Source organism: Leptosomus discolor, chromosome Z, assembly GCF_034619465.1.
Source record: "Leptosomus discolor isolate bLepDis1 chromosome Z, bLepDis1.hap2, whole genome shotgun sequence".
Taxonomy (NCBI): domain Eukaryota; kingdom Metazoa; phylum Chordata; class Aves; order Leptosomiformes; family Leptosomidae; genus Leptosomus; species Leptosomus discolor.
In genome coordinates this window covers 84,867,632-84,889,591 of record NC_141419.1, presented here as the reverse complement: position 1 = coordinate 84,889,591, position 21,960 = coordinate 84,867,632, and the positions used below count along the sequence as shown (strand labels likewise).

The 21,960-nt window shown below is 43.2% G+C and overlaps 1 protein-coding gene across 50 annotated transcripts in view; it reads left to right on the top strand.

The window, feature by feature from the left end:
• The window catches only part of CELF4 (CUGBP Elav-like family member 4), a 694,695-nt gene that overhangs the window by 607,552 nt on the left and 65,183 nt on the right, over positions 1-21,960 (top strand). For 27 of the 50 annotated variants that reach the window (XM_086480470.1, XM_086480467.1, XM_086480440.1 and 24 more), the window contains 2 exons: positions 7,346-7,474; positions 12,447-12,526. In XM_086480470.1, coding sequence (XP_086336596.1) covers positions 7,346-7,474; positions 12,447-12,526 — 209 coding nt within the window. The remainder of the gene's footprint in view (positions 1-7,345; positions 7,475-12,446; positions 12,527-21,960) is intronic. The other 23 variants (XM_086480469.1, XM_086480445.1, XM_086480446.1 and 20 more) reach the window with 1 other exon arrangement.

Sequence of the window (21,960 nt, the reverse complement as noted above, 5' to 3'; positions counted from 1 at the left end):
GATGCCCCACAACACCCAGCTGCATGGAACAGGTGAACTCAGCAAACATTTTTAAAGCCTGCAGCAGAATTAGCCCCTTGTGGGTGTTGTTTGAGATGAGGAGGAAAAGTGAAAAGGGGGGGAATAGGAGCCCATGCAGGTGGAAGGAGGGTTCAGGTGCTATTGTTTGGAGTTAGGTAGTGTCAGGTTCTGTTGTTTCCAGAGTGGGTTGGGCTTTTGGTTGTTGTTGTTGTTGTTTTTTTTTTCTCCCCATCCTAATTTTTGAAACACCTCCATTTTACAAGGTTCATGTATTTTCCAGCAAGGTACCACGGAGAAGATAATTAGCTAATTTACAATTAGCTACAACAGAATTCGTAATCGCTTCCCCTGTGGAAAGGGCTGTAATCATCATCACGGTGCTGTAGGACTGCTGTGAAAATGGCAATAGGAGTGTTCAGCCCAGGCCCCGGGAAATGCCCTGCTTTTAGCCTATTGATCCACCTGATTAGCATGGGCTGAGGGCAGCGGCGGGGCACTCCAGCTCAAGAGGAGAGCTGGTTTGAGCTTGCAGGTTTGAGTTCAGAGCTCAACCCAAACTTTCATAATGTTCAGGGCACCTGCAGCTCACCCTTCTGCTCTATAGCTCCTCCTTTCTTCTTTGGCCTGAGGAGGATACCTTGTCCATGATTGTCCAAGAAAAAACCACAGGTTTATAGCACTTTTTCACCGCTGTGGCTTTGACCTGATCCCGCTGAATTGACTTGGAGGTACTGGTGGACGAAAAGCCAGCAATGTCCTCTTGCAGCCCAGAAAGCCCACCGTATCCTGGGCTGCATCAAAAGCAGTGTGGCCAGCAGGTCAAGGGAGGTGATTCTCCCCATCTACTATGCTCTGGTGAGACCCCACCTGGAATACTGTATCCAGCTCTGGGGCCCCCAGCATAAGAAAGACATGGACCTGTTGGAGCAGGTCTAGAGAAGGGCCACAAAAATGATCAGAGGGCTGGAACACCCTTCCTACAAAGAAAGGCTGAGAGAGTTGAGGTTGTTCAGCCTGAAGAAGCGAAGGCTCCAGGGAGACCTTACTGTGGCCTTCCAATACTTAAAAGGGGCCTATAAGAAAGATGGGGACAGTGTTTTTAGTAGGGTCAGTAGCAATAGGTCAAGGAGTAATGGTTTTAAACTAAGAGAGGGTAGATTTAGACTAGACAAGGAAGACTTTTTTTACGTTGAGGGTGGTGAAACACTGGCACAGGCTGCCCAGAGAGGTGGTAGATGCCCCATCACTGGAAATGCTCAATGTCAGGCTGAACGGGGCTCTGAGAAACCTGATCTAATTGAAGATGTCCCTGCTCAGTGCAAGGAGGTTGGACTAGATGACCTTTAAAGGTCCTTTCCAACCCAAACAATTCTATGATTTTGTATGATTCTACAATGGACACCCGCAGCACCGCCTCCTCTCCCCTCTCTGCCAAGGACTAGTCAGGAGCGTGGGCAAGGAAGATCCACTCTGCTTCTTGCATCCTCTCTGGTGGATGTGCCACTTGGTCCTGAACACCAGCATTTTTCTTACTACCCGCACCTGCACAGAAAACTTCTCTAAGCTGTTCATTTGTTCTGTTTTGGTGCCAAGGAGATAAGCTTAAAGGCCTTCCCAGTGCCTGGACCAAGGCACTGCAGCTAGTCCCTCACTGTGTGTACAAGCAATGTTTGGGGAGGAGAGGAACAGCAGCAGGGACAAATAATTATTAGCTATATAAATAATGGAATTAATTAGCATCTGGTTTCTGAAACGAAGCCATAAGCAACCTGGTCCTGATGCTTAGAAAGCCAAAGGCATCAAGTAACATCAGAGAGCTGCTCTGGTGAATACCATGCACATACAGAAGATGCTGGTTCCTGTACAGAAATATGCAAACGCCAGTTTTGTTCTTGCAAGAAGGAGCACACACACTATCTGCATGTGATGCCCTGGCTATGAACTCAGGATGAAATAGGGAGGCTCATAGGTTTTAGAATAAGGGGTTTCATGGCTAGAAGGGACTGTAGTGATCTTCTGTTTTGCCCTCCTGATTAGCCTAGGCCACGAAGGTGGTAGATCTGTCCTTTATTTCCAAGGCCTTGGATGCGATGTTCTAGATGGTAAAGCTGGCTTACACTTTCCTGATACAAGGATTCAACCTCTTTGTTTCACATGACGAATACAAGAACACAAATGTATTTATATACTCTTATCTAAATATACCCCCACGCACGCACATATATTAGTGAGAGCTATCTGGATAAACACAAACCTGTGTCATGTCTCTCTGTGAGTGACCCTAATTTTCCCCCAGTCCTTTCACAATTGCTGTGATTCTTGTTCTTGTCCTCTTACTCCACAGAGGGTCAAACATCCTGCATCTCATTGTCCCTTCTGTCTCTTTAATTAGTGCCCATCCTCCCCCTTCTCCCCCTCCTTCCCATGTCCCCCCTTCCCATCTCCTCTCAGTACTTGGTTTGCAGCGCTGTATTATTTCACCTTTCACATGTGCCATCTCCTTTGCCTGGGCCCATCTGACACCTCTGCCTTACTCTTATCATAGAAACATAACATTTAAATACAAATAGAACAGGGAATAATTTAACCCCTATTTGCACTGCGGAAGGTGCCAAGGCTTCATATAAACACAGCCGGGGAGATTTATAGATGCTGTATGTTTATGTGACAAGTTACATTTCTTCACCACTATGCCTTGCAGTCAGCTTTTGCTGATGGGCACAAGCCTCCGTCACTGACAGAGTGCTCAAGAAGAGGGAAACCTGGTTTCATGGGGATATTGGAAGTATCACCGAGGGGACATCTCTGAGAATTCTGGTTTGCCATTGCTATGGCCTTTCCCTCCCTACCTGTCCTCCTGGGAGTAACAGGGGGTGCTGGCTTCTGTTGTTGCTGTGGTTTGTTTATGGCAAAATGGGGTAGACTTGGGATGAACTTAATTTTCAGTATTATCGGAGTGCCTCGGGTTGCTCACAGTGAGGGTGTCATGGTGCGCCAGCAAGAACATCCCTGGCAGTCCTGAGGTCCACAGCACAGAGACATAGCCATCCATGGTTATTTCCATGGGCCAAGCAGGCACAATGGACTCAGGTTGTAGGGAAAGACTGATAATGGGGTGAACACTAATGGGGGAGAACACAAATGAGAGGCTTACATGGACACATCGTTCAGCCCCTACACTGTGAGGCAATGTCACTGCTCAGACTTCTGCTGTTAAGGGCAGCCTCTTCAGTGAGGTTAGCAAGGTTTCTTCACTGTAGTACTTGGGCGTGACATAGAAACTGGAACTGTCACTTTGGTGTGTGTAATAGACAAATTTGGACAGGCTCCTCCTGATAAAAGGAAAGGGGAGATGCTCAGATGTGCATCAATACTTGATGCATGGCCATGTGTGTCCTTGAGGAAGCTGCACAGAACAGATTTTCATCACACCTGTCCTTAGACATCCTAAGTAAGCTCACTGTTTTAATTTCCCTCACAGGGAGAAGATAGAGGCTGCTTCTCATGGCTGCCCAACTCTGTTGTGTAAGATAGGATGGTACTGCGAGGTACCACTCCCACTTCCATGGCCATGGGTCAACTTAGACTGGAGCACACAGTCATGCCCACAGCTCATGTTGGGGGCATATCAGTTCATGGGCTTGTGCCTGTCCTCTTTTTGTCTTCTTCTGCCCCTGACAGTGGTATTTCTGTTCTCCTTGATGGTGTGTTCACTTTGCCCTGAGACCCATGTCTTAGATGGTCTGGTCTGAAGGTTTTTTACCCCTCAGTCCCACAATCTGTGATAAGGATGATAGCATCAATCTCGGTAATGGCAGTCACAGGGGACTGAGTCTGCTTAGTGCTCTGAAATTCAGATGTGAGTCCTGAGACACATAGATTTGAGACAGTGTCTTGTTGAAAGAGGAGGAAGCATGGGACTCAGTGGGGTGGTATGGGTGGACCATGAGTGGTAGGGATGGAGCCTACACCGTATGGGCAGGCAGAACTCAGGAATAACTTGATCTGGGGACTGCGCCAGGTTTGTGTGCAGCCTAAACCTCTGGTTTCTGTAGGATGTAGAGTGGCCTGAACGATGGTTCAGCAAGGTACTGCTCTCCATTCTCATGCGAGGACACTGGAAAAGTCTGGTGGGGATCACCTATAGTGTGCACACATTCTGGGACACATCCCACTGACAGCGGCACATTTTTTCTTCATTTTATTCTAGCAGTCTCATAGCCTTGTTCAGACGTATTTACAAAGCAGAAGTAGTTGCCCCCGTGCGTGGCGTGTCAGCTTTTTGTTTGAGACCTGGAAGAGCAGTGTATGGAGGCACTAAGCATACAAGAGGCTCATACAAGCCTACTAGAGGATAAACTCATCAGCCAAGAGCCGGAATATACTGAATGGTCCCAGTTCCTGGATCCTTCCTGCTCTCTTCCTATCTGAGATATGAAGGGCATTGTTAAAACATGCTGCTGAGCTCCCTGGCATTGCTGGGACATGAAAGGTAAATGCAGCACTTTGTTAGAAGAATCTCTCAGAGAAAAAAAAAAACCTTGTTAAACTGACTCATTTTTTATCAGCTGAGTGTGTGATTGTGTAGATTTCTGAGATGGCAGATGTGACAAATGATTCTGCTGACAACCCCAGGCACAGTTTTTCAGCAGGGAGACGGCGCTGATTTGAAGACGGGGCTGGAGGTGATGTCTAGGCAGCACTGAACCCTGGCTGGTCATGGGAGACCCCTTTATGCCACCTCCCCTGGGGCAGCTGGACCAGCAGCGCCTGGGCAACGTGGTCTTCACCCTTGGCAGACCTTGTTCCTGGTGGTCTGATGGCCACCTTGTGGGTGGGCAGCTCACCAAAGCACCACATCTGCCAGCTGTTTCTGGCAACAGGCGTCACCACTCCAAGCGTCCTGCAGAGATGCAGAGAAGGGAGCTAAAATAATTTTTTTTAAAAAGTATTTTTTTAAAAAAAAAAGTAAAATAAAATAGATAAATTTAGAAATAAAATAAAATAAAATAAAATAATAAATTAAAATAAAATGGTTCCTAAAACACCTGGTTTTAGCTTTGCATAAACTAAACCAGACAAGGCAGTTTCAGGCCAGTTCCACACTAGAGAGTTTTGCTGACAGAGGAGGGATGTGATTTTTTTTAATGATACATTTATATTAGCAAAAAGCCTGCTGAAAATACAGTTACACAGCTATAAGAGTGCTTTTGCTGATGCAGCTTATTTGAAACAGAAGAAACTGTATAAAGTACAATATAACAGACACTTCCTCTGTACTGGAAGTATTTACTAGACACAAACTTTCTAGGCAAAGCCTTTTGCTGCTGGTAGTGCCCGTTCTTTCCTGTGGCTCTGCCACCATCCTAAAATATCTCCCATCTTCCAAGACAGCTGGTCTCATTTGCAGGGTGAGTTTTCCTCCAGTATCTGGACAACCATTGGAGTTTGGACTGGACTCTTTCTCTGAGGCTTTGTCTAGCCCTAGACTGAAAGATGCCCCACAGGGTGCACACTCAAACCTTCAGTAGCTGCCTTTCTAAGGCTTATACCTTCACCTTTGAGAGTCTCTTTTGCAGGTCAATCTGGCCATCAAGAACGTCATGTCAGATGTCCAAAGCATCTTTTCTTGAGATGGAGACAACCTACATCGTGTTAGTTAGGGCTTTATATATCATTAAACTCTGAACTTTGCATTGCCAGCAAAGACCTCGAAAAGTCCCTTTGTTTAACCAATTCCTACACAAACTAGGCATATTTCTTGCTTTAACATGTCTATCAGAAGGCTATTCCTGTTTTTCTCCCCTATCAGAAATGTACACATACCCTCCTCAACCTATTTTTCCTACCATTTCAGCAGTGTAACTGAAGGCAACATAACTCCTTGTATTCTGTGGGCAGTACGCTTTTCATTCACGTGGATAACTCAACTGCAGGATTGAAAGCTCCTAATATCCTCACTCGATATCCACTGCATGAAAAATTATCCTCATCCAAGGGTATAAAGTAATTTGCCAATTTGCAGGTGCATCTTGGAGAGAGGAATTTTGATCAAACACTGGTTGAAGCAGAACAGATTGCCTACACCAATGATTTCTCGGTGAACAAAAGTGGCATAAATCGCCCAATTAGTCAGCCAGAAAAGGGTTGTTGCAAACCAATGTTTTGTTCAGCTTTAGGTTAACATGTGCATTAAAAATAAATAAATTAAAAAATTAAACTATTTCTTTATTTATTTACATATATTTATTCAAATTGGTTACATCTGCTTTGGAAACTGTGCTGAAAAAAACTCTTGGTTCGCACATTTACATAGTGTTTAATGAATGATAAATAAGACATTTATGAATTATGTGCAAATGGCCTGTTTACATACACGATGTAAACTATGTAAATTTCTTTTTTTCTTGGTGTAACAGTACTAGTCTCTGAACATAAACCTGACCTAGAGGCATCACTCAGTGCCCTCTGAGACATTTCTACCAACTCAGCAATCATTAGGTTTTTTTCACCCACGTTTTCTGAAGATATTTCATTCTGGACTGAAGATCCCCACACTTGATATAAGTCCAAGTATAAATAGCCTTCCTCATTCAAAATTATCTACTAGCAGACCACGTCCTGCTTTGACATGAAATACCACTTGCTTGAGCTATCTCAGATATTAATAATGATATGTTAACTTTATGTTTCAAAAAACAGTATGTTTCAAAAATTTATTTCAAATGAATTTTAAAAATATATTAAAAAACTCATCCGAACTTGTAGGTATGTGTATGGGAGTGGGTATGAATGACAAATCTCCATTTACAGGCTGTGCCTTCCGTTATATCCTGATTTAAAACAGCTTATGTTAAACATTTTTTTCGTGGAACTTACTTAGTGTTGAAAGGGTTACTAACTTATGTTATTTTTCATTTGGACTTTATTTCTGTATGCTATCTTTATCCACATTCCTCTTGGATTGCAGTCTGAGCAATGTTGTCATTTCAGTTACTGCAAGCTGACTGCAAAAATCGATCAGAAAAAGCTGATTTGGAAGACTTCAGTGCCTAGAATTTGAGAAGCAGTTAAAGCTTTTATATATAACCAAATCTTTTTGGTTTGGTTTTTTTTTTTTTTTTCAAATTGCCAAATTATTTTCAAGTACTCCTTGAAAGTCAGATGCTGTTAAGTTTTTTCAAGCCAGCCACCTGAAAAGACTAGCAGCTTCTGAAATATGTCACCTCAATGAAATCACCGTTTGTTTTGCATGTGATCCTGAGCCATCTTGGCTTTCGCATCCCTCCTGAAATATGGTAAGCATCTCTTTATTTTGTTCCAGAAGACAGAAAACTCTTTGTGGGCATGCTCAATAAGCAGCAGTCGGAAGATGATGTGCGCAGGCTATTCGAGGCATTTGGCAACATCGAGGAGTGCACAATCCTTCGGGGACCCGATGGCAACAGCAAAGGTAAGGTGATGGCTTGTGCCAAGCTAAACCCGGTCTCAGTGTATATATCATCTTCTGGTGAGAACAGTGTCACTGCTTATCCACCAGGATGGCATCTCTTACATTAGGAGGGGTCACATTTGCCAAGAGAGGCCATTACTTTGCTGATTGCTGTCTGCTTGTGCATGAAAGGAGAAAGCTGATTACACTTAAAAACACATGCCCCCGACGAGCTCTGTCTTGCCGTGTGCAAGCTGATGCCTATTATTGTTTGCTCACAGGGCAGAGCCTCCCATCTGAACACAGGGCCTTTACTTTTGCTCAAGATGTGCTCTCCTCACCCCCTTGAACAGGCTGATTCTTTCTTTAAACAAAGCCAAGGTTGCTACTTTACATCTTGACTCACCAGCTCCACCATCATCTCTACTTATTTCTCACCCACCAGCCCCAGGTCTTCCCCTTCTTCAGTTGGTCTTTGTATAGATACACACTGGCCAGTGTTCACAATTGCAAGGGTACCAGTGCTGATTTAGATATTACACTCAGTAGACATTTCCCATTAAAAACATGCAAATGCTTCATTGCAAAACTAGGTGTCTTGCCTCCTTCTGCCACTTTCTGGCATCACTTGTTATCACTTGATAGCACAAAGGATCCTCTGCTACAGCCCAGGTGTAAGAATGAGGCTTCTCTCTTGAACAGGATGGTCATTTTTTCCCCTGTCAGTCTCTAGACAAAGTAACTTCAATTTGAATAGGAAGCCCTCTTCTTTTGACAGTATAATGTGTCCATTAAATATTGATCTGCATATAATATATCATAAACTGCGCTGGAATGTGCAGCACCAGAGAAGAGATCGGTCCTGCTGACACAGTTCATATCTCACTGGATATTTTGATGTGTGACAATATCAACCAGAATATTTTTGCAACAGCGAGGCAAAAAAATCCAAAGCACAGTGGTACACTGGAGAAAGATATTGCTATTCCATAAAATCACTGGTGGCTAAAAGATTTCACACCAGCATTATAGGGCAGCTGTTTGATAAACATCAACAAAGCTCAGCCTTCTGATATAAACGTCTGAAAAGAAACTGTGGGCACCTTTCTTCAGTTGTGTGACTATGTTAGTTTCATGACACCCAAAGATGGGAGCCACCCCACTGGAAAGCAGTAGGCTAAGTTGGTCTAGAAGAGCTCCAACGAACATAATCGTAGGGAGTTAAGCACTCCATTCACCGAACAAATCAGTAAATTGGGGAAAAACAAAAAAATACATTTGTATGCCTGCGCCTGGAATTCTATAGAAGAAAATCTAATGACAAATGAGTTTAACAGAGTAATAATAAAGGCAATAATGTCTGAGATCTGTAAGAAGCAGATACCAAAGGAGATCCAACTCACAGAACTGTGTTCATAGTTGCTCTATCTTTTTTTTTCTTAAACCATTTCATTGTAAGTCTGAATCTGAGTGGCAGCTCCGTATTGCTAACCAGTTTAATTATTAGTGCTAGCAGGCTGCAGTCTCAGGCTTGCATTTCACTGAGCTGTTCAGGATCAATACTGAGCCTTGACAGAGTTAATATTACCAGCTTCCATTTGCTGGTGCTATTTACTGAGAATGTGAAGCTCCTAATTTACACACACACAGTTACATACGCGCACACACGTACTCAGAGCAGTCAATCCAACAGAAAACTTAAGGCTAGTGCCCTTATCTTAGGAGACAGTCAGGCAAGCCACAACTCCCACAAAGTTGTTCCCAGTCTGTAATGTTTTCCATCTGCTAGAAACCAATATGTGACACACATTGCTTGTGAGCTACTTATTTTGGGTAAAATCCATAAGGCTTGAATTCTACCTAAATTGAGATTTAAGAAGATTAAGCGCCAGATAGCAATCAGATCGCATAGACTTTAATCCTACCCAACCCGTTATGTGAAGCCCCACCAGGTATCCCTGTGGTGAGCCTCTAAGTCCTTCCAGGTACCTCAATGCAAGAAATGCTCTCAGAAGGTAGGTCCCAGCTTCCCACTTTAATACCACCACAGTCCAGCTGTGGACAGAAAGCTGCCTGAACCTTGCCTGAAGCCATGGATGGTGTCCTGAGCCATGAGGCATGCCCTTTAGGGGGCTGCAGAAATACCTTCTGCATGAGACACTCAGGGGTAGGCATAGTGGCTGGAGCATGTAACCAGGTGGCAGAAGAGCTGAGACTGAGGTATTTACCTGCCTGAAGGGGAATGCAGAGCCTGTCTCTCCTGGGAGAGATGGGAAGGAAGCAGTGCTCCTGCACCCCATCAGGTAAAGCTCACGAGTTTCAGTCAGGAGTGCAGAAGCACTCAGCAGGAGTCCTCAGGTGAGGAAGCTGAAGTGGATCCAGTTCAGCAAGCCAGCAGGACCCACAGGGTGTGCTTTGCTGCTCTCTGGACAGCGTCCTTTTCCCTCCCCTTCCTCCCCCCCCCCCCCCCCCCCCCCATTTTTTTTTTTTCTCCATTCAGCAGTTGTCTACTACAGTAATTCAGAAAGTTAAGATTTCCCACGGCACCTTAACACCTCTGCAATTATAACGTTAGGCCCTGACTCTACAGTCTCCTCCAAGCTGACAAGACAGAAAGAGCAGCCCTTCCAGCTCTATAATCTGGAAGTAAGGAAATAAAAAAATACTTAATCACGTATGTCTCCCTGTTCAGCACAGGTTATATATCTCTCTGTGTGTCAAAACCCTTCAAACTCCAGATCAGCTGCTGTTGAAGGGACACCATTGTTCTGAGGAGAGTGACTCGTGTCCCAGGCTCACGAGGTCCTGAAGTCAGCACTGGTGACAACAGGAAGGAAGGAGATTGTGTGCACATTTGGTGTTGGGTACAGAAGCCATGCCATTGAACATACAAACAAAAGGGCTAAAATGTTGGGATCTCTGCTATTGCATTGCCACCACACATGGGTAAAAGCTGAGTTTTTACTTGTCCTACTACCTCAAAACCTACTGGAAGCAGTAAAAGGAAGCAGTAGGAGGGATCCCATTAGCATCTTGGGCATTAAGCAAGGTAAATGCCCCTTCTTTCCCATCTTTATCCAGCTCCACTGATCCGTCAGGTTCCTCAGTACAGGAGTGTATTTCACCTGAAGAGAGTGAAGCTTTCAACATGACAGCAACACTGCAGCCAAAAATCCTGCTCTAAATGCAATGGGTGACTGGAGCTGGAAAGCTTTTGTATATTTGCTAATCAGCATCTTTTTAGAGGCAGAAAGTACAAAAGAATCTCTGCAAATAATTAAACACCCTAATTCTGGATTATCTCTGATTAATGAAGAGGAAGGCGTAGTATCTCAGGAGCCCGGGAATGCTGGGCTGCGATTATGTCATAATTGATCCCTATTGTTTCCAGCTGAAGTTTATCTATCTCATTTTCTCATGATTGTCTCCTCTCAGCTCCTTATAAATTAGATCCAACTATTAGCAACAATCCTTGTGCTATTCCTGAAATTCACTCTGAGCACAGTGCTGAGAGGGTAATGCAAAGTGAAGGGCTCCTAACTCTAAGCTAATTTCATATGGGTGTATTATTTTTGGAAGGGGCTATCACTTCTTTCTTCAATCTCACTTCTGTCAGCCTGCAGTGATGATTTTGGCAACCTTTGGGGCTCGTTCTTCTAGTTTGCAAGTGGGCGTGTTCTAATACTTCAGTTTTCACCCTCCACTGTATGGATCCGTAAGGGTGTTGGGACCTTCTAGATTCTGCAAAGTGAATAAAGGAGAGCCATCACATTGTCAGGACTGGCATCCCCTGTGCAGCAATCTGCACCCCTTCAGGGAAACAGCTAGGGCTTTGCAAATTGATTAAAAGCTCAAAAGTCTTTGGTAGTAATAGAAGGGGATAGAAGCCAGAACTTCTCAGATCTCTCCCAGTCTGTTCCAAAAACTGCCTTAGCATATGGAAATTACTCTTCCTCTCTCTGAGTCAGTTTGCTTGTAGCTAGGAGTGTTAGCAATACTTTCCCCCACTCTCCTGGTGCATGTGACCCTTTGAAGTGTTGATCATTTCAGCGCTTTAGCACATATGCATAAATGCACCTTACTGCCCTAAAACCTCATGTAAAAGTTCAGCATGAGATTCCTCACATGGCAATGAAGGCTGGAGAAGCACTACCTGCATTTCTCTAATGTCCAGAGAACACCCATACAGGCACTGGCTCTGCAGCTATGAAAGACTAAGATTCAAATTTTGGTGGTGGCAAGATGGTAATCATCACATGCAGATATCTCACATCCCTGCTTCTTCATCAGAAGCTGTCCCATGCTTTGTCAGACCAAAGCTGCTTGGAGCCAAGACAGACTCTGAACAGTTTGTCATGGAGCTCTACCAGACAGGTTTGGAGTAACCTGAATGCCTTCTGCACATTTGACCTGTGGTTGCTTGTAATGAGTGTGTGTAGCTTTCTGGTAACTTTTACATACTTTCTTACTGTTTCTCATAACCCCAGAGGGAAGAGCATTGAGCATTAAGTCAAATACAAATAAAAGAAAATACATTTTCACCCAATAAATTGTAAAATTGTACAACCCTATGCCATGGGAAGCTGTGGAGGTCAAAACATAAATGGATCCAAAATGTACTTGCTAAGTTTGTGTCCACCAGTGCCCATTACAAGCCGTGTGGGAGCTGTGGATGCAGCTTTGCCTTAAGAGGTCCTCAAAATGCTGATGACTGGGCTTTGGAAAGGAGTAACCAGAAGCACATTTGCTTGTTACACTTTCTCCACAACCATCAAGACCAGGTTGGATGGGACTTTGAGCAAACTGATCTAGTGGAAGGTGTCCCTGCCCATGGCAGGGGGGTTGGAACTAGATAATCTTTATGATCCCTTCCAACCCAACCCATTCTGTGATTCTATGATCTTCATTGGCCAGTTCCGAGGACAGGATACTCAGCTAGATGGACTTTCATGGTACCCATGCAACCTTTCTTATGTTCTTTTTCTTCTTCCAGGGTGTGCATTTGTGAAATACTCTTCACACGCGGAGGCCCAAGCAGCCATCAATGCCTTGCATGGGAGCCAGACAATGCCGGTGAGTAGCTCTGTAGCATGGGCAAGTGAGAATCAGTCCAGCCTTTGCTGCTCTGTGGCCTGATTGAGGAGGAGGAAGGATGATTTGTCTATGCTCTGCAACTTATCTTCCAGGAAGGATGGATAGCAGCTCAGGCATGCAGGGCCTTGGGTGTGCTTAACTGATCAGTGGAAAGGCCAGTATGACACTGTCATTTCACACAGGTGCAGAACCCCAAGGTATGCTGTATTCTGTCACCAGCAGTTTTGATGACTTGAAAAAAAGACATATGGTTCACAGTTGCCAAAAACATTGGCTCAAACTCACCATGAGCGTAACCTTTCAAGAATCAGTGTGATGTTCAAGATTCAGAGTGATGAATCAAATAGAAAGCTGTGTCTAAGGGCTTTGTTTTCCCTCTCCAAAGAGTCCCTGCCTCTAGGTGAAGGATAAAGAACTTTTTGCCAGCATTCAGCAGAGAGCAACATGTTCGTGATGGCGGTAGAAGCTAGAGACAAATCACACAGTGATGTGCTCCTTTCACTGCTACTACAAAAGTGCCTATCTAGGCATACATCCAGCTTTTGTCAGACCAACTACTGGTTCTTACAGGAACCATTTGAGGGATCATTCCACTTGGACAAATGTCTAGTAATATGGGCTTTTGAGCCTGATAGTTCAGGAAAGTAGAAATGGAGATTTTTTTTCTATGCAAAATTATATTTGTACACCATCACACAGAAATATCAGGCATTCCACTGTCAGCAAGGAAAGACAATCTGCTCTAACATGTTTCAGTTTATTATAATAGTATATTATTTTTATTACTAATTATTCACAATGTAAATCATGAAAGGCTAAGAAACATGCCAACAACTTGGAAAGGATACAGGAAAACTCAATAAAAAATATTTAAGAGTGTAAAGTCTCCCTTTCAGTAAAAAACTCTAATGTAAATTCATAAATTTATCCAAACGAGTGTAAAGTGGGCCTGGCAGATTGTCTCTAGATCTTTGAAGAGACAAAAATGGAAAATTCTTTACAGGGGAAAAGGTTTCTAAAAGCAGCAAATCATCAAGATCTTATTTTTTGGAACCCCATCTTAGACAAATCAGTTTAAAAATGGTACATGTTTACCAGCGATACTACTGAAAAAAAATCTTAAAGATGGGGGGTCTCAATTTTTTGAAGCACTGCAATACTTTCAGGATTCTCTTCCTAAAAGATGTTGGGCTTGATGCTGACATCACATAGTGAAATATTATGAGCATCTTCCCTGAGGCAGGTCAAAGAGGTACTTTTAATTACTTTGACCCAAAGTAATAGTGTCTATAAACTGACATCAGGAATTGCAGTTTCATAGAGTGTGGTACCACAAAAAGGTGCAATAAAAAGTCAGTCCCTGTCCCAAAAATCTTGCAAACTCATGTGACAGTGGTGAGAGGAAGACAGGAGAAAACAGACAAAACCCAAGGAGAGTTGAAGATTTTATCTAGATCTATTATACCCAAAATACCATTATCCTTCCCCAGCCCTTATCCTTCCTACTTTTATCACACTTTAGATAAGAAAAAAATACTCATCTCTCAGCCACTTGTGAGCAAATTTCTGTTCCATGTTGGTAACATCAACTGAGCATAGGATGTGCAAAACAACGAAGAATTTGGCCATTTCATGGATCAGTTTTTTATGGGACCATTTTTCCTGTTGACTTATTTGACTCAAATACCTGCTGAATAAGCAGATCCGGTCATCTGAAAAAGCATCACAATTTAACCCTTACTAGGTGAACATGCCAGACTCACAATCAAGTTTCCATGACTTGACAAGTTTCCATGAATTGGCTGAACCTCAGCAGCAGTCCACATACCTAGTCTTATTTCCCGGCAAAATCAAGTAGAAAATTTTTAATTTCATTCTCTTTATTATAAACTATGTTTTGCGGCATTGCCTTCTATCTCCCACGAGCTGTAAGCAGGCACACGGGCAATTACCATGGCTCAGCAGACTAGTGAGCACCTGTTGAGTGACCGCCACTTTATCAAGACAGAGACTACACACTGTTTTACCCAGAGGGCCTCAAAATTTCTAAGGCACTTTGAATGAGATGGGCCAAATCCTGCAAGTGAGCTGTGCTCCCATTCTCATTTTCATGGTGCTTCAGGGTGCGCAGCTTCTTTCAGGGCTCTGATGTTCACAGAGAAATGCAGCCACCTCGTGGTGAGATGGCGATGTAGCCCTCGTCCTTGGAAAGGAGGGGTGCACCATTAGAACTGGCCTCATTTGTCCAGCTGCTATGCCAACTCAAAGTTGCTCCTGTGGTTCAGCCAATTTAAACGTCTCTTGCCTTGTCCTCGTGTACTACCAACGGGGCATCCATCATCATTCTTGTCAGGTCTCGAGCCGTTCGTTCCTGCGGCAGACTCCTGTTTCTCCACAGCTGTCAGGATTATTGCTCTACTGTGACTTCCTGTTCACACAACATATGTTGCCTAATAGTTTCAAAAGGCAACTTTCTTTTATGAAAGTTTTTTTCTTTCTTTTTTTTTTTTTTTTATTAACCTTTCCTTGGACAGGTGCCTGACCACCACCCATCACAAGCCCACTTTATGCAAGGCACTTGTTTCTCCTAAGGGCCCACCAAACAGGTCTACAGCTTTCCAATTTTCACACAATTAATTGATTTTAGAAATCACTTTCCCCAAACCCATTACTTTTGAGCCCAAAGTTCCTTCTGTGTCTACCTGACAAGACAGCTTTTGGGGGTCTTTTTAAATCATATGACCTATCAACTTGTAAGCTTTATGATAGTATTTTACTTGACCTCCATGTCCTCCTTTATAAGAGCTCATAATTTTCATGTACTTTTGCATGTACTTATAACAATTATGTGCCCTGTACTTTTAGCTTTGGTTACTCTGTCCCCTCCTGTCTCTCTTCCTCATCCATATGGTGGCATAAACAGGTCTTTTCACATGATTCTCTCCCCTTCCTCATCCAAGCCTTATCCACCAACACAAATTCAGCTACTATTTCTATAGTGACAGCTTGCAGATCTAACTTCTCTACTGCAGGACTGACTCCTGTCCAAACTGAAATCTTGGCCTATCTTTCCAGCATCTCCTAGTGGATGTCTAGCTGTCAGATCAAGCTCAGTATGTATAAAACAGAGCTCTTGAACTTTTCCTCCCAAACCCTGTCTCCTCTCTTCTCCGCCTCCATTCTCAATCACTGTGGACAACATTATCATCCTACCTGTCAATCATGCTCCTACCTAGGCATCATCTTCAGCTTGGTTTTCTCCTTCTCTCCAAGTCTTCATATCTGGGAGACAGCCAAATTTTGAAGAGTCATTCTGTACAACACACCTAACACATCTAAGATACAGCCTTGTCCATCCACACATGCAGAGTAAACTCTCCTCCACACTTCATCACACATACCTAAATCACAGCATCCTTTATCCTACCCAGAAGATAGACAGGATTAAAAACTGTACTACTGTTGCACTTTTCTCACCATCTCACCCACTGTGTTACCTCAGAATTTTTGTTATGAATTAATTCCTGGAAGGGGTAGAACAGTACTGTTATCTACATTTTCTGCATAGAGGTGAGAAGTGAAGAGTGTGATTCATTCAATTTAGCTTTAGCAGTCTAAAAGTTTGTAATCTATTCTAAATATCTTCTAGGATTCTTATGGAAAGGAAAAAGACATTTCTAAAGATTTGTGCATTCTTCCCTTTATCTATCTCTGCTAGGATAGGCTAAATCACCTTCTGGGCATGTCTGTCCCTTTCACTAATTATAATGAAGGTCTCCATAACTACATTACACTGAATACCTGAGGTGGGACTCGTCTCACCTAATTTGAGACATCCAGAAGCTAAGGAATTATGTCTGAGGTTGTCATCGAAGTGTTTGTCATCTAAATTTCTACTATAATCAATAGAGAGAAATAGATACCTCTGGAGGAATTTTATTTTACAGAAATAGATTTTGAAACCTGTCAAACAAAAACCCAGATAGAGGTGTGCTTTTTAGCTAATTTTAGGTGCCGGATTCCTATGGTCTGCCAGTTCCAAAACAGTGGTTCTTCACCTGAATTGCAACTTAGAATGAAAAAGGACCCATACTGCTTAGAAACAAAAGCTAAAACCATTTGCTTCCTGCAGATGTCTCAGAGTCTACAATTGATGTTCACTTTGCCCCCTGTCTGATGGTGATTCCTCCCACATAGCTCAGTCATGTAGTTTAAAATTGCCTGACGGAGCCATGGAGGCGTCTGTCTCCCCGCTAAGTGTGTAAGGAGCTGCTCTGAGTGTGCAGCTTAGAGTGGACACCTAACTTCATGCCCGAGGTGAGGGGAGCTGAATCTTGTTCTGGGTGTTTCCTGCTCAACTAAAGCAATTTCGGATTCAGAAATCAGGCATCCTGCATCTAAGTCCTCTGACTCCTGATCCTTTAGGTGTACTGTGAATTTGCCTAACACAACAATTGTCAGCACTATGTTCATTCTATATCTTTCTTTAATTAATTAAATTTAAGGCCATTAAAACCTCCAAAACCCTGTAAGGTGGCTACCTCAACCACACAGGCCAAGTCCCTTTTTGTTTTACTAGGTCTGCAGCAGCTTGGTCAAACCACAGCATTTCTTCTGCATCCAGGCAATAGCATCCCAAGACTATCTCTGCCTGATACATCCTCCATGAAAATTACTTTTCGGATGGAATCCTTGGTTTTGTGAAAAGAAAGGAAAATGTGAGACTTGGATACAAGCATTGAACAGATGTCTGTCTGTCAGAGAAAAACTCAACTTAGTTCCACTTAAAAATAAAAAAGTACTGCAACCCAAAACTTTGTTAACTTGGGGGCTTTCATTTCAACATTTTTCTGTGCAGATTTTATCCACACAAATGACAAAAAAACCTTCAAATCTCTGTTCAGGAATCACGTATATCGAATTATGCGTTTATTGCTCAGTGTTGTTAAGCAACAGATCAATTAGATCTCTAATCGTTGTATTTAATTTTTTTTATTAATCAAGAAAATATGAATGACACAACACCTTGAATAAGATTGACTTTCAACCTCTGCCCACCATGTTCTTTGGAAGTCCACCCTTAACACGAAAATTGCCAGACAAACACAATTAATAGTCAGATGAAGGGATTCTTTTCTTGCGTTATACAATGTACTGTCTGCCCTCCCATACCGTAAGAGATTTTTTGCCATTAATTAAGCTGGAGGAATTTTTCACCTGCTTAGTTTACCAAGTGAGAGTGACTTAAATACAAGATTATGAAAAATTGCCCCAAGAAACAAGTATCATTGTCAGTACATCATGTGTAGTGGCCCTCTTTCAAACTAATGGCAAACTGGGCACCAGTTCTCATCTTCCTGGCTTTGGATGCTCAAGCACCCTATCAAAGAAATCAACCCCAGCTCGCGTTTATGACTGTTATTATCATTGCTGTGCGTTCCTACGGTGCAGTTACAACTTTGCAAAGCACTGTGAAGTTGCCTTCAGACATAGTCCCATTATGGAAGCCGGCCGAGCAGCTGTTCTTACCCCCTGTCAACACAGCAGAGGAATATTTAGGTGAATTAGGGAGGGGTGGAAGGGAAAGCAATGAGAGTCTGCAGAAGGAGCTCTGAGCAGGTGGAGGAAAGAAGCAAAATAGGCCTTTGTGGGCATGATGAAGTTGTAGCCCGGGTGCCTAGCTTGCAGAGCAGCGGGGAAGCGGCTGTTATTATGTCTGCACGCTGGCACCAAAGCGCTGAGTCGGCAGAAACTCCCTGGGAGGAGCAGCGTGGCGGCTCCAGTGAGTGGGGGGCCACAATGCCGTAGATCAGATGAGGTATTTTTAACAATTATTTTGATATAAACAGCTCTGAACTTGAGGAGCTCCATGTAAATGGGAAGCAGTGGGGCTTGTAATTAGATTTGTGTACACTTTCATAAATTGCTGGGAAACATCAAAGCCGTGATAGAAGGCTGTGGTGCACTTTATTTCCTTCTTCTGTTCTTCTGTTAATTGAATGGTTGATGTGTGGATAGGAAGTGTTGGCTTCGCAGAGTACTATTTACAGACCTGCTGACAGCTGCACTGTGAAAACTAACAGGAACAGAGCAGCCTCTGTCACAGCTCTTCCCATGAGGGACTTGCTTCAAATTGGATCATTTCTTTCATAGGAGAAACTTTCCTTGTCTCTCCTCCCTTCTTCACTCACACACACATCCAGCTGCACATCCCCCTTCTCCCTTCAGGCTCATGGCAGCTTTTCGTGCTCAGAAGGAGGGTTTGTCATTTCCACAAAGTTGGAGGAGTTTGACTGTAACTCAAAACTTGCAGCGTATTCCACTTCCAGCAAGACACACCGTCAGGAAGTCAACCAAGTCTGTGGGCCAGGTATGTGGAACCACAGCTTCATGTTTGTAGGTCTCACCTCAACAGGAACATGCTCTTCACCCCTTTAGAAACTTTAGCAGATTTCCTCTCAGACTACTACTGTGGTAAATGTGGTTATTGGTGATATTACATGGAATTGCTGTGTGCTAAGCACCATACAAACAGGAAAGTTCCCACACTCAGCAGCTTACCAACTAAAGACCAGCATTGACGGGGTCATCTGTAGTCCTATCATCTATACTTTGCTTACAGTTGACGGAAAGAGACTAGCTCCTCAGAGAGACATCTGTCTGTCTTAAGTAATTGACAGTTTAGCATATATACCCAAAATGGCTGCAATTAGGTCATCCAAATGTCCCTGTAAGGGACAAGACACAAGAGATAAGCAAAAGAAGAAACTATACAATATCTGGGAATGAGCTGGTCTTAAACACAATTAATCAGTAGATTTAGCCAGTTCATAGCCAAAGTCACAGCATTTCTTGTTCCTGGTTCCAGTAGAGAAGTAATAACCAGTGAATACTCGAGCATCTAAATCTTAATATTTATTTCAATCTGGAAAACATGGAATTAAGAAGGTCAAAAAGGTCAGACTTGAAGCCATCAGTCCACACTTCCCAAGGGTGTTTTCAGAACACAAAACCAGTAATAAATAGAAAACAAACCCATAATACAAATAGATAACAATTAAATAGACCATGATTCAGAGTATCAATTAACTAACAGAATTTACTTTCATTGAGATTCCAGCATGGCCTCAAGTTCTCAGTTAATAAAAGATGCCTTGTGACAGTCAGTAGAGAGATAGTCACTGACCACCTCAGGCTGTCAGGGTAAATAGGAAATGTGAAAGTCATTAGACTTTCATTTTGCACAAACACAGAAACATAAATGGGGCATTTTCAAAGGTAATTCTGGGTGAAAGTTGATGAGAGTTGAGCATCTAAGTGCCCTTAATGCTTTGCAGGCGAATTTGCCTAATTGGCCCAAAGTCACAAAGTGTCAGGTGGAGTGGTGTCCATGCAAGTCCGTCTGCTCAAAATAATGGAGAAGGCTGAGGCCTTGTTTTACACTGTTGATGTTGGAGAAGCTGATGGAAGAGAATGGAGGTGCCAACTCAGACATATTTTTTTTCTCTTCATTGTTGATCTGCTCTCTAAAGGGCATGCACTTCATGCAGTGTCTTTGTATAACACATAAACTGGCTTGTTTAACTCAGGACAAGGCACAGCACACTCATTCCTTCTTATTGAAAAATAATACATTTAGAACCCGTTCATAACTCACCAGCAGCAGTCCTGGCCCTCCTTCCAGTAATGAATGATTTTTCTGAATATGCTTCCTAAACACCATTTATAAAGTCATGTGCTGTCCTTTGGGGTGAAAGAAGCAATGGATGTATGACACCTAGATGTTATTTCCAGTTGTTTCTTCTGTCAAAATCCAATGACTCTTGATAGACCATCTTCGCTTTCCTTTGGGCAGCAGGTTCTGGCCAGAGGGGACTAAGGTTCATAGACCAACTCATCCACCAAGACAAATGATTCCACAAACTTTGGGCCAGTGTTATCATAATTTCCCTTAATTCTTTCTATTAAAAATAAAGTCAGAAGACCGTGTTCCCTGCATCTCCCCTTGTTCCATAAATGAACTACTACATCACGTGTTTCTGGGTCCCGGAATAGAAATCCAGGCAGCCCTGCTGCCTGACAAGGGGTATGAATCATAATGGTGCCAAAGATGGCCTTTACTTCTCAAGTCACATCTCTGTAGCAGCGCTGGCATCTGGGAGGACAGCAAAGAGATCCATGGGACATGACAGGCTTCACTCACTTCCCCAGGCTTACTTGCTTCCTCTGAACTGCAGCACTCATTGCCTCCAAATGGCATAAGAGGGATAACTTCTCGTGAGCTGCATGGCCTCGCTCTAGCTAAAAGGATTTAATTGGCAACATAACAACTCTTTGTGGGTCCAAGGGGAGTCGGGAACTAAATCAACAGACATGGAGGTGGCCAGGTAAAAGTGGGAGTGGGACCACGCCACTGCGGAGCATTGCCCAAGTCCTGGTGCCGGCAGCAGCCCCTGTGAGGCTCGCCGCATTCAACACTTGTCTGGTTAAATTAGGACTTGTGGGTGCTAAAATAATTCACAAGTACTGGCCTTTCTGGGATATCAGAGACATTGATAAGCCTCCAGCCTGGGAGACATAAAATGCTCCCTGCCAAGCATAGGTGTTCCCAGCCTACTGGAGGGATCTCCACCAAGCATCACCACCTTCCTCTAATAAGGGTGTGCTCTTCCACTGCAGAGGGGAACACAGATGTCAGAGTCAGGTCTTTACCTCTCTGTTCACTTTGGAGGGGTTTCTTCCTTCTCCCCTCTTCCCTTCCTCTTTCTTTTGCTCCAAATCTCATTTACATCAGTAGGATCTTTCCTTTGATTTAAGTGGACTCTGGATCAACATCAAATCACTCTGGATGCTTCTACTTATTTCTCTTTAATCTGCTCCTTCCCAGCCTTGCTCAGGTGTGTGGTCTGGATTGACAATACATGCATTCTAGAAAGGAAAACAGAAAGACCTTGGTAATTGATAGATTGCTACCCCTATCCAACAGATAGTCAGCATTAAGTGATGCAGTAGCTATTTCCCACATGGGTTTAGCAAAGATCAAAATGAATTTTTAAAAGGCAAAGATGTATTTAAATCAAAACAATAACTTCCATATAAGACCCTTAATTGAAGTCCACACAAATCCACAAATGTAAAGCATCCTATAAGACACAAATGTCTTTGCCTCAGATGTTCCCTGGCAAGTGAAATCAGGTAGGGGAATATACTTGACTTCCCATTCCAAAGGTCTGTGTCATACTTACAGGAACAGTGGTTGTGAATTCTTACTCAGCATAAGGGCAGATCCTTCACCATGAACCAACTTCCTAGTCCACCAAAACCAGTAGAAATTCACTGAGTTTACACCACCTCATAGCTTCAGTTGATGACCTGTTTCACCATACTAAAGCATGGGTGATACCTCCCTGCGA